The following is a 26,329-nucleotide window of genomic DNA, read 5'->3' as shown; positions in this document are numbered from 1 at the left end:
GTGTCTCCCCAAATAATATATGAAATTATATATGATTCAGTTTCCACAATGTGTGACCTGGAGACTTATTCACCAAAATATGTTTATCTTGTGCTTGAGTGTTTTAATAGGAGCTCTTGCTAAACTTAAATCACACTTTTAAAATAATATTCATAACATTTAGTTCTGGGATGGGCCTAAAGCTTTATATATGTGTGTATATATATGTATACATATACAATATAGTGAATTTAGCATTCAATCCCATTTCTAATAGCCTAGATGATAAATTTCAGGAGATGAATATTCCATTATCACAACTTTGGACAAAAAGAATCTTTCTTTTCCAAGGTTACTCTAAATGAAATTTCAAAACAGGTGTTTGATGCTAAGGCTGTAACCAAAATATGCTGATAAGACTTCCCTCGGAAATATAATGGTTACATAGCCCTCATATAGTTTAACAAACCCCTATTTTCTCCTTTCTGCCCCATACAATGTGCAGTCTATTTGCACCCATTCAGGACTAAATTACAGATAAAGTTACAGCAAATTTGTTTTCACAAAAAAGCAGTCAGCCCTAATATCCCTTGAGTAATAAAAGCCTTGTCTTTCATTCAGAGCTAGAACTGGCATAATTTTCTCCAAGAAACAAACTCTACTTCCTGTGACAAAGAACCTGTTCTTAAATTCTGAATGGGATACAGCTCAATTTGCAGGTGTTCAGGTAGAAAGGTAAAAGGGCATTTGACCCCCCAACTGCCAATTGTTGCTGTGGTAGGTAACTTCAGTCTGCAAGTTATATCATTCTATTAGATAAGCTGCCAGAGTTTTCAGTTCTGACTTACCAAGGTAAGCTCAAATGAATCAATAATTTATACAGATATATCTCACTCATTCTGATGGTATAAAGAGACATACTAACAGCCTGCTGCAGCCACAGAACAAAACCAGAGAGATTATTTTAAAAGGGAAAAGAAACCCATTTATCTATATGAACAAAACCATTACATAATGATCTAATGGCTTATTAATTTTACTTTTCAGTTGTTTTTACTTTTCAGTACAGTGAAATAAATAGGCTCTTTATGAATCTCAGTAAGGTTGCTTTGACAAATGTCAACACAACACTTAAAATTTTCCAGATTGATTTTTAAGATATAGTTTACATAGCAATATAATATAAACCATTAGAAAACAATCCATGTACCTGAGAAGGTCACATTAAACAGTTTAATTAAATCCTTCCAATATTTCTGTACCATATTTCAGAATAAAATTACTTTCTGAAGCATGAGAATCCAATACATTTAGGGACTATACACTAAGAGTACTGTTAATATAGCCTTATGCTGTTAACCATTACCTGGGGAAAATTATATAGTGTTTTATATACTAATACTATGACATTTTTATTAACTCATAATCCCTGTGCTAACAGTGGTGCATTAAACAAGTAATAATTAAGAGGGTGGCAAATATTAAAAATGCCTATTTAAAAATTCTTCAATCATGTTAAAGGGAATCTTCTAGCACATGCGTTCCACTGAAGAAATGCAGAACAGAAAACCAGTGTGACTACAACATAAACTCATCATCATTAGATCACTTCAGTTATTTCTATAATTTCTAGTTATCATTACGGTTGAAGGGAGTCTGTGATGTAAAATATAATACAAATCTCTCTTAGCAACTTCAATTATAAACAGGGGTTGTTTCATGACAGTGTATTTGTTTCATGACAGTGTATTTGTGGATAAGATGCATTAGAAGTTGGTCACCTGCCCATTTCACCCCTTGGAGTTCAAGGCCAGACACATGTCTAGCCTGAATACATGAACCAGTTGCATTCAGACTTAGGAAAGCTGTGTGCAAAATTAATTGGGCAATGGATTCAGCAAGGCAGAGGATAGCAATTAGAGGAAAGATTTCAGGTACCCTGTTTTCCATCCTTGTGGCATCAGTCCCCTTGGGAAATACGGAAGATGATAAAAGTCTGTAAGTCTAAGAGAGACAGAGGGAAAAAAAGAGGTTGGGGGAGAGAGAGAGGCAAAGATAACTTATCCATCTCTACCTACATCCTTTACTTGAGATACTCTGAGCTTTACTTGAGATACTCTGGGGCTACTTGCCATGACCATTTAACAATTGTGGCCTTCCAAGAAAATGCAAAGGAAGCAGAGGAAGGAAGAGAGGAATAATTGCGTACCCCTTCCTGATGGTCAAGTGTGAAGGGAGAGAAATATTATCACACTTATCTCATTAAATAATCAGCAGGAATCTTATGTATGACTCCCATAGCAGATAGAGGAGGGCATGAATGTATCTTCCAGTCACCTTTCAGGATGCCTGCTATCCTACATTTATTCTCAGCTTCATCAGATACCACTGTTCAGGGTTTTGCTTATGATAGTACAGCTTTAACTTCAACTTTTGCTGCGGAAGGCAACTTAGTCATTCCACACAGCTTTATTGAGTGTGTATGAAAATGGGGGAAGACCTGTTAATGGTAACTGAAACGCATCTCAAGCAGAACAGCCTGAATTTATTTCCTGTCACTGGCTCTGGTAATGGATTAAAAATACTGACAAATGGCATTTTTCAGTTTACAGTCTATTTTATTTCCTAGCTCCTTAAACTTAAGTTTAACATTCTAGTCAATTAGAAATAGAATTCTAGTATTATTAACTATGTTGCTGGTATATATTTTAGAACAAGCCATGCAATTGCAACAAACACTGATGGAACTTTTTTCTCTTTCCTAGGAATTGCAAGTCTGCTTTTTGGTCCAGTAGAGAATATTTTCCATTTATAACTTTAAACACCTTTGTATGCTGATAAAATTTTAAAACACAAGTCTCAGAAACAAATGCCTACATATCTGTTCCTCAAAGGTAAATTATACACAGACCCTTCTATCTAAGGACTTCTAAGCATTCCATACTGATGACTTGATTTGCCTTTTTCACTCTAGTAACTACTATGATAGAAACATGGTTCACCAAGTTTACAACTAACTATGCCTTAAATAACCTATATGATGAAGGAAAAAAAATCCTACAAATTCAAGTAGTTTCTTGAAATGTACCCTAATTATTGCCTCAGAACGACCACTATTTTACAAAGAATATAATATTACATTATGCCTTTTAATGTTATGCTGGAATAATTTGGATCCACATACTTTTAAAAAATCTAGAAAGACAATACTACAATAAACTTGGCTCACCAGGTTTCCTTTTGCCTTTTTTAATATAAATAATAAAGTTACACATACTTTTCCCCTGGGTTTTATTTAGTGTGATAGAAATTTAGGCTGTGGAGAAGTTCATTTTAGCTACCATTAAATCAATGTGGATCAATAAAAATAGCTTAAGTTGTTTATGCAACTCAATGAAATATATATTTGAAACCTAGGAAACATAATCTTAATCAATTACTATGAGCCTTATTTTTACTTCATGGAGGCAAAATATTATTTCTTATCCAAAGTCTACCTTAAATATACAGTAAATTCTATGACTTCTTTATTATATAAACAAATGAAATGGACTAACAGAAAAGTTCACTGAAGTATAAGTTACTCATATGACTTAAGTTGAAGAAATAATACTAAACAGAATGCTGATTTACTATATCAAAAAGACAATTTCAACGTACACCATAACAGGAAATATTAAGATCAGGCATCCAGTTCTGAGTTTATTCTCAGAATTTTATAGGATAATGTCAGACACCTGTTGTTGCTGCATTTATGACTTCTATTTCCAATGATAATGCATAAGTATTTGCTCATTCCATTTTAGTCTCCAACATTTTTTTTATCAGTCATGGTGCTTGGACTCTGGGCCTGGGCACACTGTCCCTGAGCTCTTCAGCTCAAGACTACAACCCTATCCCTCGAGCACTTCCGGTTTTCTAGTGGTTAACTGGAGATGAGTCTCATGGTCTTTAATGTCCAGGCTGGCTTTGAACCATGATCCTCAGATCTCAGCCTCCTGACTACCTAGGATTACAGGTGTAAGCCACTAGTACCAGGCTCTAAATTTCAATATTGATGCCTACATGAACTTGGTTAAGAACTTCTACAACCAAGTATTACAGAAGTGTTATGTTTTGAAATATTACACCTCTCTCATACAATCTTGATACTAATTTGTTGGTAATTAGTTGATTATACTTGTCATTGGTGGTCTACTATTTATTTTATTTTACTTTGGCCCTAGGTGGTGACCCTGAGCATCTTTGTACTCAAGTCTAGCAATATACCACTTGAGCCACAGTGCCACTTTGGCTTTTTCTGAGTATTCGAGCTATGAGTCTCACAGACTTTTCTGCCTCAACTGGCTTTGAAGTGTGATCCTCAGATCGCAGCCTCCTGAGTAACGAGGATTACAGGTAAGAGCCGCAGGTGTCCAGATGTGAGCCACTATTTTATATTTCATCAGAAAGTTCTTTAATGGACTAAAGCAAATATTTAACTCAACATTTTATGAGAAAACTGAATTATAGAATTGTACAGAATACTAGGGAAAATGCAGAATTATGTGTACATGGCAATATGGGATATAAAACACCACATACATGTTGGTAATAATTGCAACAGTAAAGATTTTTATTCCAATGGTAAGAAGGATAACTTGCCTAGAGAACACTATTTTAAATGACTTTCCTACACTAGAAATTTTCTAATGCATTTCAAAATGGTAACCAAACCTAATGAATGTACTTTTAGAACTCTGACATATTACACATAAGGATTAGCTATTACTCATGAATACAGCCTTTACATATGGGCAAATCTTACCAAACCTACCTAATAAGAGGAGCTTTATTACTTAGTCCAGAATTCATGTTCACTCCCTTCTAGGTTTTGATGAAATGGAGAATGTGGATCCACAATACAGCCATGTGACTTTTCATAAGGGGAAGACCAGGCCCTTCCATGTTTCCTTTCATTGAAACAAACTTAACGTAGACAAGACTTTTGTATGGTGATCACAATTTCTCTTTATCCAGACTGGTTTGCATCATATGTAAACTAGAGAAGTTCCAAGCTAGACTTTACCATCAGAAGTTAACAACAGACATATTATGCTCCAATGGAGTGTGCATTCTCAGTAGGGGCAAAATGAGTTCCAAGGGGATAGAAATTTGTTCCTATGGAAGCTAAAACAAAACCCCAATCTTGGATCTTGCTAAAGCTTAATGAATTTTGGTACTCTCAAAGTCAGTTCTCTCTGACAAATTTTATCCCTTCAGACTTCAGTTTTGTCATTAAATTAAATTTGTCCTTTAGGGGAATATGGAAATAAATTAAGAACTCTAAGATAAAATCCAAGGTTTTCCACCATAATATTTTTATTTCTCCCATTAAAATTAGTGCTTTCATTTAGACCCATATATCTGTTTACACATCAGTATGCTTTCTGCTCTTCCTTGCCTCTTTCCTCTTCTCTGCATCATTCCCCTGTGAGTCAGAAGCTGATGACTACTGTGAACATTTTTCCTCTGCTATTGATCTCTAAATTTGACCACTTGCTGAGTGCTGAACCTTCGTTATCACAACAAAAGCAAGGAGGCATCATGCACTGTCATAAGTCAAAGACCTGGCTGTGGGTAAGGTTGGCATATCTGTCCTGTTCTTACCATAATGTACAAATGTGCTAAAGTGATGGCAAGAGAAGCAGCAAGAAAAACATCTTCTTTAACAACATGTCACATTACATTTTCTCTTGGTAAATAAAGTCTAGTTTGTTTATAATTCTAAGGTGTATCTTCATAGCTAGTAAAAATACAAAGAGATATCAGTAAGCATTCGGTATCCATTGCTTCTCTTGATCCAAACACATATTTACAGAGTGGACATAATGACTAAAACATATTGATACTGGCTTTTATTAATTATAACCATTCTATAAACCTTACTATATAATTTTTTAGGTCCAAGACTGAGATTTAAACTCAGTAGCAGCCATTTTTGCTCACTGGTTAGTGCTTTCCCAACTGAGCCACATCTCCAATCCCAGTATTATTATTTTTTAAACTTTTGCTTTTGCAAAAAAATTCTTTACACAATAAGACATTGCTATTTTCCTCAACAAATACATCCCGTATGATTTGTATTGAAATTAGAAAGAAAATCTTTTTTTAAAAACAAGCTTAGGCAAGAAGAAAATCCTTGAGAGTACAAATAAGAAAAAAAATCCAAACATAGGAATCTAGGGATACATTTCAAATTCATTATTTCATAACTTTTTGATCCTTAGTCAATTCAGCTGTAAAATATGGACTGTGCAATGTATTTTCAAAGGATCTCATAAAGGTCTGGGGGCTTAAATTACCCCATAACCAATGCAAAGCAACAGTGTGAGATGAAATCAGACAATATTTTTCCAGCCAGAAGAAACTGCACCGAGGCCTAAATAAACTGCTACCTTCACTGTCATTGCATGTACCATTAAGGTGCATGAGACTGGTAGTTCTGGAATCCAATGTGGTACTATGGTAATTCTGGTAATATTTGTGGTTTATGTTTGATTATATCACAACACTATTTACACCTCGGAACAAGTGAATCTGTTTTTTTTCCCTTCTCTCCCAGTCATCCACCAAAGAAAATTTGCTTAGTTTATAGCATCCTATTACCTCCCATGTTAGAGAAAAAAGGAGGTAAAGCAGAGATCATAGAAAGCATGAGTGGGACCTGCTACTGGGATTAAATTCTTCTTACTGTAAATACAAAACAAAATTTCTGAGGACTAAGCTTTGCAGAGAGTAGCAGACCCTGCAGCTTATGTGATTATCTTCCTCCAAAGACCTGAAAGCCCCTTTGCAACATCTATTAAAGTAAACGAAAAAGGGCATTAGCATCATTTAAAGAGAACCAAACACCGTTCTGAGGAAGTGCTGTGTTGTATATACAATAGCTACAAAAGGCAAAATGACTTCATCTACGTAGATCTGCACATCTCCAGGATCAGGAGCATTCTATAGCATCCGTCACTCCTCAGGAAGGATTAGAAAAAATGTTTTACTTCATTATTATTTAATTTGCTACATTTCTTAAGAATTAGCTTTGGTTTTAGCTAAAGGTGATTAATACTGAAGTCTGCTCACTTACAAATTATGGATTATGGGTCTTCAGCCACTTGAAAAAATATAATTGAAAGTACTTATATGCAACATTTTGTGAAAGGCAATGCTTAAGGAAAGCTCAATTATATCTTTCCCTGGAATTCAGGGCAACATTTGAAAAAAAAATCTTCCTTGGGATTCAGATAAATCTGAGAAAAAAAATGTGTATTTTGAGGATCTGCTTGATGTGCCAGAATGTCCAAAGAAATTGGACATACAATCTACTGAAAAGAAAATTGTAGTGCTAGAAATATAGAAAAGCCAATACTCTTTGACTCTTTAAAATGAATTTGAGGCAACTCTGAAGGTATATGACACCCAAAATCAATACAATTCTATGCAAGTTTTCTTTTTCTTTACTTGAACATCAGTGAAGATAATGTTTATATAGTTTGACATGTGCATGCACTAAATTGAAATTCTTAGCAGCTTTAGTGAGTATTTATATATGGCAGAAACATGAATGAGGAAAGGTAAGCAAGAGAGCTTGGGCGTTCAGACCTACATAATTTTAGGAAAATTCATGCGTACAAGGATAGCATAAATCACTTTTCTTTAATACATTTTTAGAAAAGATCTTTCTGATTTGTGGTTGTGAAGAAAATACTAAAATATATATGGGACATTTTCAGTTTTCCTACCAATTCTGGAAAGTACTTTTATCTAGAACAATAGCACCAACACAAAAATTGCTTATAAAAATAATGTGAAAATTGCTATGGACTAGAAGCCTAGTTTTCTTGGTGTGGTATTATTGATTTGTGCTAGATTCCCTAAGTAGAAATTTCTGTTTTAGATAGAAAGTAATCTTCAATATGTCCAGTAGAATTATTTTACATTTCACTATACAATAATAGGAATACCCACATTTAACTAGAAGTGAAACAGAGGCCTTTGTGTTCACACTGGCACTTCTTCCTAAGCAATGCTCCACTTTTAGACCTTAGCGGTAAAGATAACTCAAAATGTCTTTATGGTTTGTAATAACTTTTGGAAACACCCCGAAGTTATTAAGTAGTTGTGAACTTTCTATGCAGAAGGAAGTACACAGTAAAAGATTTGATAACACAAGTGCTTATTGTCTTCCATTATCATCTCACAGTCCCATCGCCTGGGCTTCTGCAAGTATAGTTCCTTCTCTTTTCCAGTGGCTTCTTCCATATTTCAAAAAAAAAAGAGAATCATTTGGCTACAGAGAGCTCTCTCATGCCACTCTTTGCCTAGAGCACTCCTGCTTTTCCCCTGATTTCCTGTATAATGACCCAGCTTCTTTTATTAATTTATTTTTAGGTAGCAGTTGTCCCAAGCGTAATCCTTTACTAAAATAAGGAGGGGTAGAATACAAATAATCTGAATATAAAGAAAAATCAGGCATTTGTAAAGGACTCAGAAAGGAAGGGGCAATGAGTCAAAGTAATCTTGATTGATTGCTGTAGAGGGAATTCTCTATTTTCACAGACAGACAGACAGACAGACAGAGACACACATAGGCACAGAACACACACACACACACACACACACACACACACACACACACACACACACACACACACACACACATATATATATATAGAATAAACCTAAGGAGACAGTCTCAGGAGGAAGAAGTCTGTCTCTAACTGTCCTGACCAGAAGACTGAAGCCAGTAGCCATCCAGATATGAACAGAAAGTGCATTTTGTAACTTCACAGTGAAAGCATTCAAACATGCCATTTTGGAACACAAAGTACATTGAGGAGTTGACATCGCATCATAATTTATGTTCATTGTTCCTCTAAGTAGAATATGTGTCTCCCTTTGGTTGTTCTGCTAGGAATTGTATGTTAAAGCAAGAGGACATTTTTGATAATGCACATCTTAAGACTTTTCATTAAAGTACCAAATTTAAATTCTACCTTTTTGTGCACTCTGACATTTTTGTCTGGCATTTTCATTAATTTTGCGACATACATAAATGTAGCTGAAATGTTAACTGATCAATACTTTGTCTCTCTCATGTAGCACTAGCGCTCCATTCCCCAAGGACCATACAGCAGAACAGAAATTAAATGTGTAAAATATCAAATGTTAATGTTAAACACAGCGGCACTTACTGTATAACGACAGAAAAGGCTAAAACAATTCCAAATGGACAGATGGTACCACAAATTATCTACAATCACATTTAAAGATTAAAGTTTGTCCTGTAAAATAATTCTTTGACACACACTGAAGTGTGTCCTTTTACTGATAGCTCAGTTGTCCAATTATTTTTGTGCTCATTACAGTGAGAAATGACAGTACTGAAAAGAGAATGTGCACTCCTTTCCCCCCTCCCATTTTGTACCCACTGACATCCACAAGAACACAAATGTCTGGTCAAGAGCCTGATGAAAATTAGGTCCAATTTATGAGACATTCCACATCTACAATAGATGATAACCAAGACAAGTAGAACCTTCTGTACCATACACGTCTATGGTTGCTCTTAGGCAGACAATATTCCCAGTAAAATTAAACACTGAATTCACTCAAAAACAAAGCCTTTCCAAGAAATGCATTTGCCTATTTTTTTTTTTTTTACTGTCCCCTTTCTGGCCAGTTTCAGCCTCTGCTGTCATCAGCTGACTGAATCCTTATCTTCCTCACACCTGCCCCCTCCTTCCCCCAACACACACACACACACACACACACACACACACACACGTAGAGCTTTTGGAAGTGGCAGCTGCTGCCACTCAGAATTTCTCCCGATTTCATGTTCATTGATAGCGAAACAGAAAAAAAAGATTTTTTTTTAATTTGGGGGAAGAAAATTAAGAAAGGATACTAACACGTAATAGGAAAAAGGACTTTTAAACATTATGAAGTTTACTGATTTGGGCCTACAACCAAACTACATAATGATACAAATGTGTATGTTCCATGAGACAGATGCGTTTATGAAAAAGTGGGCCAAGTGGAACCAGCATTATAATAATAGACCCATGATCCATCCACAGGGCATGGTGGGAACAATATGTTTGTAACAATGGGTGCTGCTCATATTCTCCTGCTGGAAAGCAGTTCTTTTCAATAAACTGACCTTGTAAAGCTCTACTTATGCAAGGAGATGTTTGAAAGATGTTGTTTTTCAATACTGATTGTCTTTAATTTCAACAGCATGATGAAGCGTTGTATAACAGGGTTTATTTTTCTGAATATTTATGATATTAAAATAAGTCATATATTCAAAGACTATTTTAGAAAAGAAATAATATCTACTGTGTTGCCTTGGGCAAAGTTCTTAACTTTTCTGTGTTTCTTCCTTTATTTACTGGGAAAATAGTACTAGCCACTCTATAAAATTGTTAGGGATCTTAAATGAATCAATAAATTTTAACTGTTTTTATGTTAAAAAACAGTTCTTTATCATATAATAGATGCTTAATAAATGCTAGTTGGTAATTTACACATAAATTTTGTGTATCAGAGTTGAATCTGAGGTTAAATAGATGATTGATACAGGATTATCAAATAGTTTAAAATTTGACTGGAATCAAGAAGCAAAATGGCTACCTTGTGTCCAGCATGTCTGTCATGACATAACAATGAACCCTTATTAGAGCAGTTATTTATCAGGTATCACTGAAAAATAAGGTTCTCCATACAGAAATTATTTTCAGATGGACGGTTGGCTCACTAGTGGGTTCAATGATTTAGAAGCACATTTTGCTAGGAGTGGATAGACTGCCATGTGCTGTCACGTAGGATGAAATGGGCTCATTCCTGTTCTCCTGGAACTCAGCTCAAGTACAAATAAAGGAAGTGTGGTTCTATGAAAATAATTTAATGAACCTTGATTTAAAAGAAATTAAATGCCTAAAATGATTGTTTCGTCCTCAAAGTACTCTTAATGTGTGCTCACATTGTGGTTTGTGGCCTCTTCTTTACCCTGGATATTGGCAGGTCTTGTCCTGTCTTCACTGTATCTATTCTCTTTCTGTGCAAGCCTCTGGCATTCAGCATATTTCATAGGACCGAATCTGTTACAAATTGGTCTCTAGCTAGAGCAGATTATTTTTACATTTTCTTCCTGTAGTGAAATCTGCTCCCCACCGATGAAAACACTCAAGTCATATGTGCATGTGGCTAAGTATTTTTTCTGAATTATTATTTCTTCTTACAGTGAGAAAGAAATTGTGAAAAGGGTTGCCATCTTGAATTCAATTTACCTGAGTGACCTCTAGAAGCTGGAAGAAGTTTGTGAGGCCTTACACAACATGCTGCTCTATGCAGGGATTCAGAATGAATGTTCTTGAACAAATGATATAATTATACACATCTCTCTGTTTTCAAATTTCACAAGCAGCTGTGGAAAATGGCTTCAGAAAAAAGTGAATAAAAATGGCAGCATGACCTTTCTAGTAGAATTTTATTGCTGCTCTAAGGCCTCATAGAACCTGGAAGGAAGGATATAAAATAGACCTAGAAACTCAGCATCATTTTTTTCTTATTAACATCGAAATGCCTTCTCTACACTAGTGAAAAATCAGGCGAAAGTTCGTTCAACAGTAGCCTGATATATGTATATTATGTGAAACAGCCATTAAAGAAGTACTGAGAAAGGTTTTAAAATTTTTTCCTCCTCTAAAACTTAATGATGATGACAGTGATTTTTTTTTAAAGGAGACACCATGTCTATGGGAAGCATGCTGCCTAACTTCCTGCTAACTTAGAACACAAAGGGACATATACAGTCTTTGTTTGTATGTGCAGATACTAATGAAAGTCCATTGCAAGGCCTGAGAGGAGGACAGAACTCAAAGTACTAAACAGATATGTGTATGTTCATTTGAATGCTAATACTAACATGTTGGGTTGTTAGTATAATTAAGACACTTCTCATAAGCCATTGTAATAAAGTCATTTTTTGTGCAACTGGCAACTGCCTAGGTATTCAATTCTAACAAATATGAACATTACATGAAAGGATTTAAAAGATGGAACCTACTTAAACTTCAAACTAAAATACTAAATAAGCAAAAATAATTGAGAGTAGAAAATCCTGGATAAAGCTCAAAGGAAATTATATTCTTGGATTTTTCTGGCCAGTTGGTCTCATCAGCAGTTTTTAAATAATCAAAGTAAAAGGTTACACAATGAACATTGATAGAATTGTTCAGATTGAATTCTCACTTGCGCCTTTTTAAAACCTGGAGATCTCAGAAATAATAAAACATCTCTTAAATAGGTCATATTCACTTCTAATTGATTCACATATTAAAGTATTACAAACCAGAATTTTACTACCTATCGTATCATAGTCATCTTTTGGTAGAAGCAAACTCCAAATCTGAGAATGAATTACAGCAAAGGGACATTGCTCCAGACTAATACTATCATTATTTTTCACACTGAGGACTATTACTATTATTATTTTTCACTTCTGTTGTGATTTGGAATTATGAAACATGAAAAAAAATTTACTTTTTAAGTGTCACAGAGTAAATTATACATTGGCTGCGATGTCTTGCATTCTGGAAATCTAAGGAGTTGTGGGGCAGGGGGAGGGGGATATATTCTTGGACTCAGACCTTGAAGAATCCATCAGGTTTCTGCCCACATCAAATCTGTCCAGTCAAGTCTTAAAATAGGAGTTTTTAAATGGCCACAATGACATAACTGTTACTATAGCCACAGAAAGATGCAGTTCTGATTACTGAATTTAATGAATAACAATGTAAGTAATATAGTATGATCATACCACAAAAGCAGCAAGGCTCCTTGGGGGTGAATCCCAATCAAAGCAACTATTAATGTAGTAGGCAGCATTTACAAGCACCATGACACAACGTTTCATCCGGATAAAGTTTCTTAGTAGCAGCTGTAAAGAAAATGAAAGCATTAGAATTGGCAAGATAAGTAAACAATCAGATACACTGAGAAATTTTTCAAGCTTATTGTCATTTAAAAGGGATTCCAAAAGTTAAAAAAGAAATTGCAAGGACATACCAAGCTATTTGACGTACAAGTTAAAGAGAAAGAAGTATTTCTGGAGAAAGTGGAAACAACACTGCCTATAAAAGCAAGTTCTTAGCTAAACGTATTTTTAAAACATTGTTACCATGTTGGAATACTTTGTCCATTTTTTCTGCTCCTTACAGATGATCGACCTTGATTAATTTGAAACTTCACTTTTAGGAGTGTGACTTTAAAATGAATTAAATGCTTTGACTGCAGTATATTTTGAAGTGAGATGAATAACTTGGACAATTTTGATGTAGTATCTTAAGGAAAAGCTGAAAAGTATAGCTCTTTATATAAAACAGGATACAAATTTTGAAGAATTTCTTTCTTTCTTACTATCATATTTTCTCCTCTCCTGTCACTTATGTCTCCTTTTTCACACATGTTATGTTTAACTAACATATAGTCTCACGGTTTCCCATAATTTTAGAATTAGAGAAAAAAACTATAGTGATTAAATGCTTTATAAAAATCTATTAAAAACTAAATGAGAATTCATATAAATTTAAATTTTTTTCAGCATTTCTATGATTAAAAAAAGAATAGGCTATGTACTTGGTAATGGTTACAATACTGAATATAGGAATGTTAACAGAATAATCATTTGTCTGCAGTTTATTGTTTTGCTACTCTAAATATACTTCAATGCTGATCTGGTATGTTAAAGTAGCTATATAAAGCTTAATGGGTTACGATGGCAAAAAGTATGTATGTGTCAAAATAGAGGGAAAGTATACGCACACCAGTTCTAACAAGTGGCTAAAACTGAAATTCCATTCACACAAAGAATCTTCTTGTATGTTTCATTTTTATCTGTAATTGTGGAGAAACACAGTCTGTATCTCTATTGAGGTAGATAATTGCTTTACATATGGTATTTTTAAACATCTGAAACCTTATTGTTGATGGTGAATTTATTAAAATGCAACTTATAATGCCTTTAGATTTTTAATATCACAGAAAATGGTCAAATATTCTAGAGCACAAATAAGTTCAGTAAACTTTATAGCCACAATAAATACTTTTTCTTGAAGCTCTACTAATTGGAGAGAATCTTTAAAAAAATACCATAGTGTAGTACTTTTTCTAGACACTAAACCAAATTTAAAAATTATAATTGATAGATTCCAAGCTTAATTTAAAAGTCTTTTAGAAAAATCAGATTTCCTGTTTTTTTTTTTTTTTAGTGAAAATGTCAATGAAAGTTCACCTCTAAAAGATCATCGTTAAAATCTAATTAACAGGAAGGTTTGCCTTAAAAGATGGAAACCTGCCTCCCCCCACTGGATGAGAGGAAAGCTGTTTATTGGGGGCTCCATTTACACACACCTGCATCATACCTGTGGGTGGTCTGCACATATATTTGAACCTCAGCTTTTAGCATTCTCATTTACACACTCCATGACAATCAAATTGTATTTTATGTTCAAAAAGATCACTCTTGCTAACGCATGACTACATAGCCATTAGATACAGCACCTACAGTATCCCCTTTCTTCTCTGACCACCCCCATCCAGTTGATTACTTTGGTATTGTCCTTGTTTGAGATTTTTTCCAGCAAGGAGAAGAGTAAAGGAAAGAAAAGAGCCATTTTCAATTAGTAGGTGATCCCCAAATTTCCATCATCTTCCCGGCCCCACCAGACCTTCAAAATGTATTTGAATTTACTTAGATGTTTTACACATCTTCCCAGGTCTTCCCCAAGGGAGGAATCTTTTCTTTGCTTTTTACCTGTTTAGAGAGTCTGTTTTCCTCTTCAATGTACTTCTGTTCTTTGGGTATTAATGTTCGTAAGCTGGCTTTCACCTATATATCAACATATGTGTCTGTTATGGATTCATATATTACAAATGTTTACCGGGTTGTTTTTTTTTTTCACGCAGTTCAATTCGCAATCATTTATAAAGTTTCAAAGTCCTGGCTGCTGTGCTCATAAAATATAAATGTATACAGTTGCGCATGCATGGGCTTCCTTCCCTTTCTCAAGCAGGCAGGCAGGCAGGCAGGCAGGCAGGCAGCAGCAGCAGCAGCGGCCGCACAGCACAGCACAGCACAGCACAGAGCAGTCGCCAACTATCACAGAGAGTGTGGGTGTGCCAGGCAGTGGCAGAAGCGCATTCTCCAGGAGACATCAAGGTTTAGAGAAAATGAGGAATGACAGAAATTCTCTACAAATCAGGAACAAAAGCTTTCATGAAACTGAACTCTTTAGCAGTACAAAAAAGCCAAAGTTAAGACTTACAGCATTAAAAATCACATCTATTTCAAGATAGATGACCCCCTTTGTTGGCCCTGTCAGCTGCTTGTTTTTCAAGACGTAGGCTTTCTGTTCACCATTTTGAATCTGCGGGAAAAGGACATGACAGCCGTCTGTCTCCCGGTCTCCACTGAATACACTCCCTCGGTGACCTTTGACCCCCAGCTGCTGAAACTGACAGAGAACCCAAAACAACTGTGGCAATTCTGACAAGTACCTGTTCATTACCAGGATCAAGTCTGTCAGGAAAAATTAACTATCATGGGATTCAACATGGCCGTGAATTGAGTATGTTAAAATTTTTAGTGTTCTTATTACAGACCTTGGGTGAGAAATGACAGACACAGAGCTGAAGGTTTTTTTTTTTTTTTTTAACTTGAGCAAAAGCAACACAGAAGAGTGTGTCAGGTGAATAAAACTTACAGATAGCAATGGTATGGCAACTTTGCCCAGAAAGTCAGCACTTCGATCCCGATCTTCATCATAAACTGTCACTTCAAGAACTGAATGGATATCTTTTATGTTGCTGTACAATCCGCATGTAAGGAGGGGAAAAAGAAGTTTCATCAGTAGGAAACAGGATCAAGAATGTTTTTTGACCGTTTGTATACCTCCTGCTGATTTGATGTTTTTATGTGTGTCATTTACATATACACCTATATAGAATAGCTTGATATCTGACAATTTCCCAGAATGCATTTTACTTGACTACATTGGTGGGCTATTACCTAAAACTTTGAAAACCACTGTAATTTCAAGTTGTAATTTTTTAATGAAATATAATCTCCCATTTTGATGGACATAAAATAAGCAGGTCAAGAAAGTAAATAAAAGTAAATAAGTAGTCCTGGTGATTTTAGAATATAACTTCTCATTATAACAAAAAATCATTTTCCCATAGCCATCATATGAAACACCATAAGGTTTGTTATTAGAAAGAATCACAGTATATTTTGATGTACTATGGTATATATTGACATCAGGAAGAATCACAGTATATTATTTTTATTAATTTTTATTAATAAAGGCCATTTTCTTTTTAGTTATAGCTTTTACCAAAAAAATCAACTTAGTTTTTGTTAGGCATATAATAAAAATGAACAAATAGAAAATAATAAAAACAGAATAGAGAAAAATGTAACATTTATAGCTATTGTGCCACCCTGGAATTGAGAAATCAAATTATGTTCCATTATGTTCCAAAGACAACATATGAGAACCAACAACTGTGTGTGTACTTCATATTTTTGTTTCTGGAAAAGTGAATGCAAATTACTGACAGCATGTATTCTTTGATCAAATTGTTTACCAAGAAAACATGAATAAGGGAAAACAAAACAAAAGAATATATTCATCACTGAAAACCCACAACCACGTGTGAGAAGAGGCTTTATCAGGGCACAATCAATTAATGGCTTTTATAATAATCAAACCTATTCATTCAATTATGCATTCCAAAGAAAAACATTCTCTTCACCCTTCTTAGGAGTGCAACTCTCCTACTCAGGCTTTCATCTCATATAAAAATGTGGAATTCCTCAAAAATAAATTGGTCAGATAATTAAAACTGATTAGATACTGGTTCTTAAGCAGAGACATTATAAGGAATTAATGAGGAATTTAGCAGTTTTCCATGTACAAAAATAATTCTGTGTTAGAAAACTTTTAAGTACTTCTGTTTGGAGAATTCTCCTTTGTTCAGAGTTCAATTCTAAAGCCTAGCTTTCAAAAAGTAGACTTAGGAGGTACTAAGATGTAGCATCAGTAGCTTTTAAAATGGCATGTTTGGAAGATCTACCAACTTTTTTAAAACAAAAGAAAAATTAACTCAAAGGTTGTTTTGGTATCTAGGAAAATACTTAATATTCTTCTTGTGCTAAAATGAAACAAACCAAAACTAACCCATCTGCTGGAGTCGAGACAGGATTGTTTGCTGATTTCAGCAATAGAACAAATAGAGCTTTGTCCTCCTTGGTGTCAATGCAATTGGGAAGAATTTCAATAGAAAGTATAAAAGGAAGAAGCAGTATGGAGAATCTGTTGATGGGAGCAAAACCCTTAGCCAAATCATAGAAGAAGCAGTTAAAAAGAAAATGTCTGCAGAAAAACAAAGAAAAATGGCATTCCCCCTTCCCCAGGTTTCACTCTTCAGAAGGTGAAACCTTGATATAAAGCAGGGTTATTAGTAAAAGTGGAGCAGATGTGTTATGTAGATTAGTGATGAATAAAAACATAGATCTTAAAAAATGTAATTTCACTCCAAAAATCAAGGTAGCAACTACTTACAATGTGAAGACTTTGTTCCACTCAGGATTGAGATTTTTGTAGACAGTGTGTGTTAGCAGTCTATCGTTGTTCAACTCTACTACACAAAATGGGTCACTTTTACCTACAAGAGATTTGGGGGAACACTGTTAGTATAACCCCACCAGTCCAGGGTTCTGATCAACATCATATCTCTTTCCAACACAAATTTATAGTAAATCATTTATAACATTAAAAATATTAAAATCTTATTAGGTAAAACTGGATGATGATGTAATTATTATGATTTAAAGGAATATAGAAACTGAAAAAAGTGAGAGACCAATATAGTTGGAATTTCCATTTGTAATTTTTTTAACAAAAGTAATATGGTAACTAACAATTTTCAAAGAGAAAGTGACATAACCCTAAATTAATTTGTTTAGATCTATAATGACTATTTGAAATAACCACCTGCTTTGATCTTATACACATATTTTCAGTTCATCTGATTTGCTAGTAATGTGTTATGGGAATTGCTAAACAAATTAAATTTGAGAATACTGATCTATTTCAGAATTACAACAGTTTAAATCTAAGGCCCAGTCTCTTTATTCGGAGATATGCATGTAATCACAGCAAAGTAAATTAGACCCTCTGAGATAGAAAAAAAATAATTCTGTCACTTCAAACTTAACAATACACGCTTTACACAGTAAAGAGCTATCCCCCTTCTGTCCCCTGAAAGAGTTTGGAAGTTATCCATTTACAGCACCTCTGCTCTGCCGTAGTAAAATCTCATTCACTGAACAATAATCCTTTGCGGTGTTCTCAATGTTTCTATAATGCCATATCCTGTATTAAAAGAACCTATAAAGTCATAGGCTCTTTGGGGCCAGCATTAATGATATTACTGCAGCATGTAATTTGTTTGATACCTTATACAAATGACAATGAAATCAATATTTAGACAAAGCTGTTCAGAGGTCATATCTTTCAAACTACAATATTGATTTAGACTACATAAGAGGTTAATGTGCATATTATTAACTTTAATGATAAAGAATAATTGTTTTAAATGCATTGTGAATTGTAGTCACAGTAGTTTACACTTGTGTGAAAGCTTAAATATCATTGCAGATTTTCAATTAAATTTTAATGGGAAGGAATTTATTAGCTATTGGTGACAGATAAGCTACAAATTCCCACACAGTAGTGTGTTTACTTTCCATATTGTAATTCTTAGCATAAGCTGTACAAATTTTAATTCACCTTTAATTTATTAATTTTATATTAAGAACAGACTTAATATGTATGTGTTAGGTCAATGTCACCACATACCCCTGCATAACTATATAATTGAACAGTGTGACTTTATTGTCAGGGTATAGAGGGATTACAGTTACATTCATCTAGGTAGTGGGTGCATTACTTCTCACAAATTGGTACCCCCCCCAATCATCTACAGTGTGCCTTTCTTCATAATTCTGGGTACTGGGACTGTTTTTCAATAAAGAATAGAGGTCTGGCTGTTTTCAAGAATGCTAAATTTATTTCTGGCTCAGGATTTGTTATCTTTTCCCCTCCTTTCATTGATTCTTCTTCCCTTTACTTATCTTTACCTCCCACACACTAAACTCACATATACTATGGAAGATAGTTCAAAAAAGAAACATTTGCCTTGAGAAAACATACTGAAGAGCTGGGGCAGTTGTAGAGTCAAGCATGAGTCAAGTGCTGGGTTCAAGTCTCTAGCCCTTCAATAAAGAAACTGTAATTTGCTTTGTGTAGCACACCCAAAACTTTATTTTCTCCCACAGAATTCTGTACCAGAATAAAAACCAGAAAGAAGTCCTTTTGAAGAACACTTAAATGCATGCTTCTTGGCAAGTTTTTTTTTTCAAATTAACTGTTATATGTTAGTAATTAGTAGGCCACTTACACATGAAAAGCTCAGTCATTTTGAGTATAGATTCATACATTACATAGTGTTTCAGAACAAAATAACAAAGGGAAAGATGATGAGGAATGGTAGTTTGTATATATAGCTTTCCAAAGGGCTACGGAAAAGGTCTGGCTAAGAAAGCAACTGTAGTCAAAGAAATGTAGGTGGTGAGAGCATGAACCTTGGGCTTCCCAGAAAACAGGTTCTGCAGAGGCCAGAGAAGTGGCAGAGCCTGGTAGTTCCACAAGTACTCAGGAAGGCAGGGTAACAGAAGGGATGGATTGGGGGTGGCATTGTGGTAGGTGACAGAGAGCTATAAGGAAAGTAGCAGTGAAAATCCTTGGCTTTCACTTTTAGGTGAGAGGTAAAGCTTTGGGTGTATTTGAGTTGAGGGGCAATAAGATCTGATGGCTGCTACTTGTAAACTGAAATAGACAGAGGACAATGGAAGAGGTCAAGAGAAGAATTAGAGCTGTTGCATTTGGATTCTGAGTATATTTTGAAGGTAGAACCATCAGGATTGTGTGTATACAGATATCAAGATTGAACAATTGAAAAGGCCCGCTGTCATTTAATCTGAAGAAGGAAAATAATTCATTGAGTTTATTAATTAACCCAGTCATTTCTTTTCCTTTCCCTAGAAGAAAAAATATATTCAAGAGGAGCTTAGAATGGATATATACACAAATATGAAAAAGAGGAAAATTTAGGAAAGAAAGAGTGAGCAATTTTATGTTTAATTTTTATTTACCTTAAAATGTTAGTTTCTTACAGTATAAGAATGGATCCCAGGTCTATAGGCACTATGTAATTTTATTATATTTTATTTTGTCATTCTGGTAGTGGGACTGATGTCTCTGAGCTCTTCAGCTCAAGACTACTGCCCTACCCCTTGAGTCACTGTTTTCTAGTGGTTAACTAGAGATAAGAGTCTCACATTCTTTCGTGCCTGGGCTGGCTTTGAACCATGATCCTCAGATCTCAGCCTCCTCAGTAGCTAGGATTACAGGCATGAGCTACCATGCCCGGCTTATGTTACTTTTTAAAAATTAATTTAGAAAGTACCCCTCATATCAGCCACTGCACAAATGAGGGCAGTTAAGAACTCATAGCGGATTTCTAACCAATATATTAAAAATATATAATATCAGATTCTCTGAACTCAGCATTTAAAAACATTCACTGCAGTTTTAAGAAGTGGCCACACACAATTAATGTGCTTATCCAGCTTGCTAAACAATGATTTAAATGACTGGCTTTTCAGTTTGTAAATTTTGCAGGCTTGATTATCTGCCACTTAAACAAACCAAAACAATCAAGGAAATACTAGTGATGGACTAGCCATTAATTATTCCTCTGATTATAGCCTCTTTATTATTCCTTTCTTTCATTCTTTATTATTCTACTTAAGATTGTGATATGCTACTGGTAGTGCCTGAACTAGGTTGACTATAGGTTGGGGTCTTGATGGGTTATACTCTGCAAATCTCCAGGGTGTGATACACAGTGGTCCCTTGTCATATTTTTATTCAATGCCATCATAGGGCTAAAGTGCAATAATTGAAGGAAGCTTCAAAGGTCGAAGTACATTTTGTTTCTCATCATTTTTGTCTATGTAAACAACATAAATATATGAGAATATAAATTACACAACTCCCCCCTCCCACCTTGTTTTCTTTTTGGTGCTTTCATTCCTGGGTCTTGAATGCAGGATCAGGGCACTCTCCCTCAGTTTTTTCACTCTATCATGGCCTTCTACCACTTGAGCCACAGCTCCTTTTCCAGGTTTTTAATTGGAGATAAGGGTCTCAGGAACACTTGAACCTTAAATTCTCAGATCTAAGCCTACTGAATAGCTGGGATTACAGGTTCAAATCTTCACTGACTAGCAGATTGTACAATCTTTTCTTTCACTTACCTTTAGGACTAAAGTAAATCTATAGGTACCACTATATTTTTTTTCTTAACCTTCATCACTTTTGTTAAAAAGTGCCCTTCCCTCTCCATAGCAATGCAAGAAACTAGAGAATTTGGTTTGGATGGAAGACAGAAATTGCAGCACTGCTCCAGGGTAAGGGTAGTAGCTATGGAGTTGATTACTTTAATGGCAGAGACAACTAGATGAGAATTTTAGTCATCTTTTAGAACATGGAAATTCTGCATGTTGGCAATTTTCTAGAGGGAAATAGGAATGCCTTTTGAAGCATTCATTACTTATTGAGTGCTGCTCTGCTCACCCCAGAATTATAAGTATGATTAAGACATAGTTCAGCTCTCAAGGAATGCACAATTTAGTAGGCATGATAGACATGTAAATACACAATTATAATGCAGGGTTTTAAGTGCTATATTAAAGGTAAGTGCAGAGTGCAAAGGGAGCGGTGAGAAAGCAGCACATCATTCTCTAACTATAAGACAGGAAAAAGAAAGGAAGTAGAGAATATTTCTCAGTGGAGGTGGCCCTCATAATATGTGATGATTACACATCTCCACCACCAGCATTTTGAAAAGTGAACAACCACAATGAAAAGTGGGCTTTAATATAATAGCCATAAGTCCTTAGAATTATTATATTAAAATGGAAGCATCTAATCATAATTTCGATAAATATTAAAAGCTATTTCTTCTATGGATTAAAAAAAGGAAATAAAACTCTCAAAGGAATCAACAATAGGAGTCTTTTACCCTACACCAGGCAACTAAATCTACAACTAATTGTAAAGCATATGCTCAAATACTCCAATTGTTCTTTGGTAAAAAGTCATTCCAGCAACTACTAGGATTGACACTAGCGGGCATAGTCTCTGACAATCTTCAAAACAGAACTAAAGATTTACTGGGGTGTGCCAACTGGCTAATTCTTACTCTTAGCTCTTGCTATTTCTGGTCACAGCATTGACATATTGATAAACAGCTGTGGGAAAGTCTGCTCCATCCATCCTGGCTTGCTTGCTACCTGTTTCCATGACTTATCTTTCCCAATTTAAGCTCTTATGTTTAATTTCCTCAGTTGCCACACTTTGAAAAAGGGTTAGAATTTAATATTTAATAATAAAAATATAGGGCTGGGATGTAGCTCAGTGGCAAAGTGCTTGCCTGGCAAGTGTAACATCCTGGGTTCGATCCTCAGTACCAAAAAAGAAAAGACAGGAGCTGAGAGTTTGGACTACTGGTAGAGTGCTTGCCTAACATGCACAAAGACCCGGATTTCATTCCTTAGTACCACATACACAGAAAAAGCTGGAAGTAGTGCTGTGGCTCATGTGGTAGAACTCTAGCCTTGAGAAAGCTCAAGGACAATGCTCAGGCCCTGAGTTAAAGGTCCAGGACTAGCACCCACACATACAAAAATAAAAGACAAAAAATTACAGTTAAGGACAAAACAAATCAAAACAAGATGATTGGGAGGCGGTGGGGGGGAGGCAAAGGGGGACATAATCATGAGAAGAGGTATCAATGTGTCAGAAGTAATGCACCTACTACCTGATGAATATAACTGTAACCCCTCTGTACACTATCCCGACAATAAAAAAACCCAAGCAAACAAAAACCCCTTAAAATATTAAAAATATAATCAAAGCTGCTACCTGTCATTTCTTTTTTTGGATTTTTAATATTTATTGATTCTTAATTTTGTATCAAGTATTCTAGAACATACACATATACACATGTATGTATATATGTATGCTTATATATTTATCATGTGGATGTGAAATATTCCCCTAATGCTCATAATTTGAAAGTATAGGACCAGCCTTTGATGCCGATGGGAGCCTGTGGAACCTTCAGGAGGTGGGCCCAGTAGAATGAATTATGCCACTAGTTCTGTGACCTTAAGGGATATACTGAAACCTTGCCTTCTCTTTCCACCTCTCCTCTTCTTTTAACTTCTCTTCTTTCTGCTCCTTCTCCTCTCCTCTCCTCCCTCTCTCACTCTTTCTATCTCTTCCTCTTTCTCTCTCTCCCTCTGACAGAGGATGAGATGAGAAGCTTTATTTCCCACCACACACAGCTCCTTACAATATTCTCCCTCAATCCAGAACCCAATAACAAAGGACCCAACTAGCCACAGATGGAAGCCTCTGAAACCATGAAGAGAAATAGACCTTTCCTCTTTGTAGGATTTTGTTATCAATGGTACTTTGATACAGTAACAGAATGCTGACTCACACAGTAACTATACCCCCACACTGGAGGCAGCATTATAAAATTAAGATTAAAAACAATAATACTACCTGTCATTTCTGAAAGCTGCAAATTTGATGATAAGGGATATAGCTGAAGAAATTCCACATGGCACACTGCGGGAAAAAGCAATGCATGTGGAGAATATTGTCCAGTATTCCTGTCAACACAAGTGATGGGGTTGACCTATGGCTTTAGTTATCAAGCTAACTAAATATATGTCAAACATCTGGCCAGTAGAATTACATGAATGGAAAGTCTTCACTAGGTCCCTGTTGGATTTAATTCTGGGATGTAATAGTAATAATTAGTCCTCTCTTTCCTAAGTCATGAGGCATGTTTCATTGTGTAGTAAAGTTAATACCCTTGTTTCATGGCTCTCAACCTAGAAGAATTAGCATACATTTTCTTTCTTTCATATGAAATAGTTTGTAATGCCTTCTTTACTACTTTGAAAGAAGGTAAAACTGACATATACATGATTTCAAAATCTGGTATAATACCTTAATTCTATTTGCAATAAAAATCATATATTCCTTTATTGAACAGGTAGGTATTGAGTCCCTATATATGAAAGGACTCTATAAGCAGGATATAAAAAAGACTCTACTCATGGGGATTTACTTTTAGAGAGGAGGAGAGAGGAGGACAAATTTTGAACATAATCAAGTAGTTAAAAACTGTATAATATGGGCTGGGAGTTTGGCCTAGTGGTAGAGTGCCTACCTAGCAAGCACAAAGACCTGGGTTCGATTCCTTGGTACCACATACATAGAAAAAGCCAGAAATGGTGCTGTGGCTTAAGTGGTAGAGCTCTAACCTTGAGAAAGTCCAAGGGCAGCGTGTAAAAAAAGAAAAGAAAACTATGATATACTAGAGAGGAATATACATTAATAGAAAACCACACTGGAAAAATATAATAGAATAAGGAATTTGAAGGATCTAGGAGAACACCATAGTTTGTAGATTAGTTAGGTAGCTAGAAAAGGTCTCATTGTAAAAATGAGATCTAGGAAAACAATCAAAGGGTGTAATGCAGAGATGAAGAGGACACCTGGACAAAAGTGATCCAAAAAGCACAAATTGCTGAACTAAAAGCCTGATGAGCTTAGTATCTCTGGTATTTGGACACAGTAAGCAATGGGGAGATTTTTATCAGAAAAGTAATGGGAACCAGATCATAAAGTATGTGGGATACCAGTATACACTCTGATGGGCCTTGCAAAATAGCAGCCATCCCTAAAGTTTGAATACATAATACTTATTCCAAGATGAAACATAATCACAAAGAGATTTCTAAAATAACCCATGACTATATTTAGTTCTCATTATATACGATTATCTAAGGCTTTGTAGCATTTTACACCTCTAACACTCAGAAACCAAAAAACAAAACAAAACAACAAAAAACCCAACTGTGATTCCCAAATCATTATGGCAACTAAAATGCTCTAAAAAATGTTTGTAACACCCAAGGGGCAAAATTATCTCCATTCAGATGAGAATCAGTAACAGTTCTTAATACATTTTGATCTCGGAAACTTAAAAACTTTCAAAGATTTCAAAAGTTGTTGTGGGTGGCTGATGCCTTTGATCCTAGCAATTCAGTTGCTGAGATCTAGGGATGGTGGTTTAAGCTAGCACAGGCAAGAAAGTCTATGAGACTCTTACCTCCAATTTCCAAAAAGTCACAACACACACACACACACACACACACACACACACACACACACACACGATTATTAATCCACTAATGATAATTACAATAATTAACATCATTTTTACCCAAGTGATAAAACATAAAGCCTTTAGGAAACTACATTAAAGAATGAAAGCAAGCATATAAATGGCATCTTAACATTATTATTATAGTTTATCTTCACAGACCACTGAAAGTATCTTGGGTGGTGATCTCCAAAGAAATCGACCCTAAACTTTGAGAACAATAAATATGAGCTAAAGAAAACAGAGTTCTATAAGCTTAAGAACTGATTCTCTATGCCTCTCTGTCTCTCTGTCTCTTTCCCCCTATCCCTAACCCCCTCTCCTCTCCCTAACTCTCTCTCCTCTCCCTCCTTTGTCTCTCTCTCCTCTCCCCCTCTTTCCTCTTTGTTGTTTTTGGTCATGGGTCTTGAATCCCAGGCCTGGGCAATGTCCCTGAGCATTTTAGCTCAAGTGCTTTACCATTTTGAGCCACACCATCACTACTGGTTCTCTAGTGGTTAACTGGAAGTAAGAGTCTTATGAACTTTCTTGCTTGGGCCGGCTTAGAACTGTGATCCTCAGATCTCAGCATCTTAGGTAATTAGGATTACAGGCCTGAGTCACAGGCACCTGGCTCATTTATTTCTCTTGGATTTTAGAACCAAGTACAAAATAAGGTTGATGAGATTACATGTAACTAGATTTATTCTTGAGTTCCAGAACTGAAACATCTTGATAATGGTGGGATGTCTAAATTTATGGTAAAAGAGAAGAAATGAGATAGATGAGAAATTAGAAAAGAGGAAAACTATAGGTTCTATAAAATGAGGAGAGGCCATGAGAAAATCATGCCCTAACTCTTAAATTACAGTTAAAGACATAGAAAATC

General features: G+C 35.3%; 1 protein-coding gene across 1 annotated transcript in view; it reads right to left on the bottom strand.

Moving 5' to 3' along the window:
- The window catches only part of Mctp1 (multiple C2 and transmembrane domain containing 1), a 481,369-nt gene that overhangs the window by 144,050 nt on the left and 310,990 nt on the right, over positions 1 to 26,329 (bottom strand). The window contains exons 15-19 of the mRNA XM_090331048.1: positions 17,649 to 17,751; positions 15,786 to 15,888; positions 15,348 to 15,449; positions 14,837 to 14,911; positions 12,842 to 12,961 (exon numbers count right to left, since the gene is read on the bottom strand). Of these exons, the coding sequence (XP_090187174.1) occupies positions 12,842 to 12,961; positions 14,837 to 14,911; positions 15,348 to 15,449; positions 15,786 to 15,888; positions 17,649 to 17,751 (503 nt within the window). The remainder of the gene's footprint in view (positions 1 to 12,841; positions 12,962 to 14,836; positions 14,912 to 15,347; positions 15,450 to 15,785; positions 15,889 to 17,648; positions 17,752 to 26,329) is intronic.

The sequence above is a fragment of the Megascapheus bottae genome, chromosome 4, assembly GCF_031878675.1.
Source record: "Megascapheus bottae isolate mThoBot1 chromosome 4, mThoBot2.hap1, whole genome shotgun sequence".
NCBI classification, from domain to species: Eukaryota; Metazoa; Chordata; class Mammalia; order Rodentia; family Geomyidae; genus Megascapheus; species Megascapheus bottae.
Note: the sequence above shows the minus strand (reverse complement) of the source record. Positions and strands in the feature narration are given on the sequence as shown.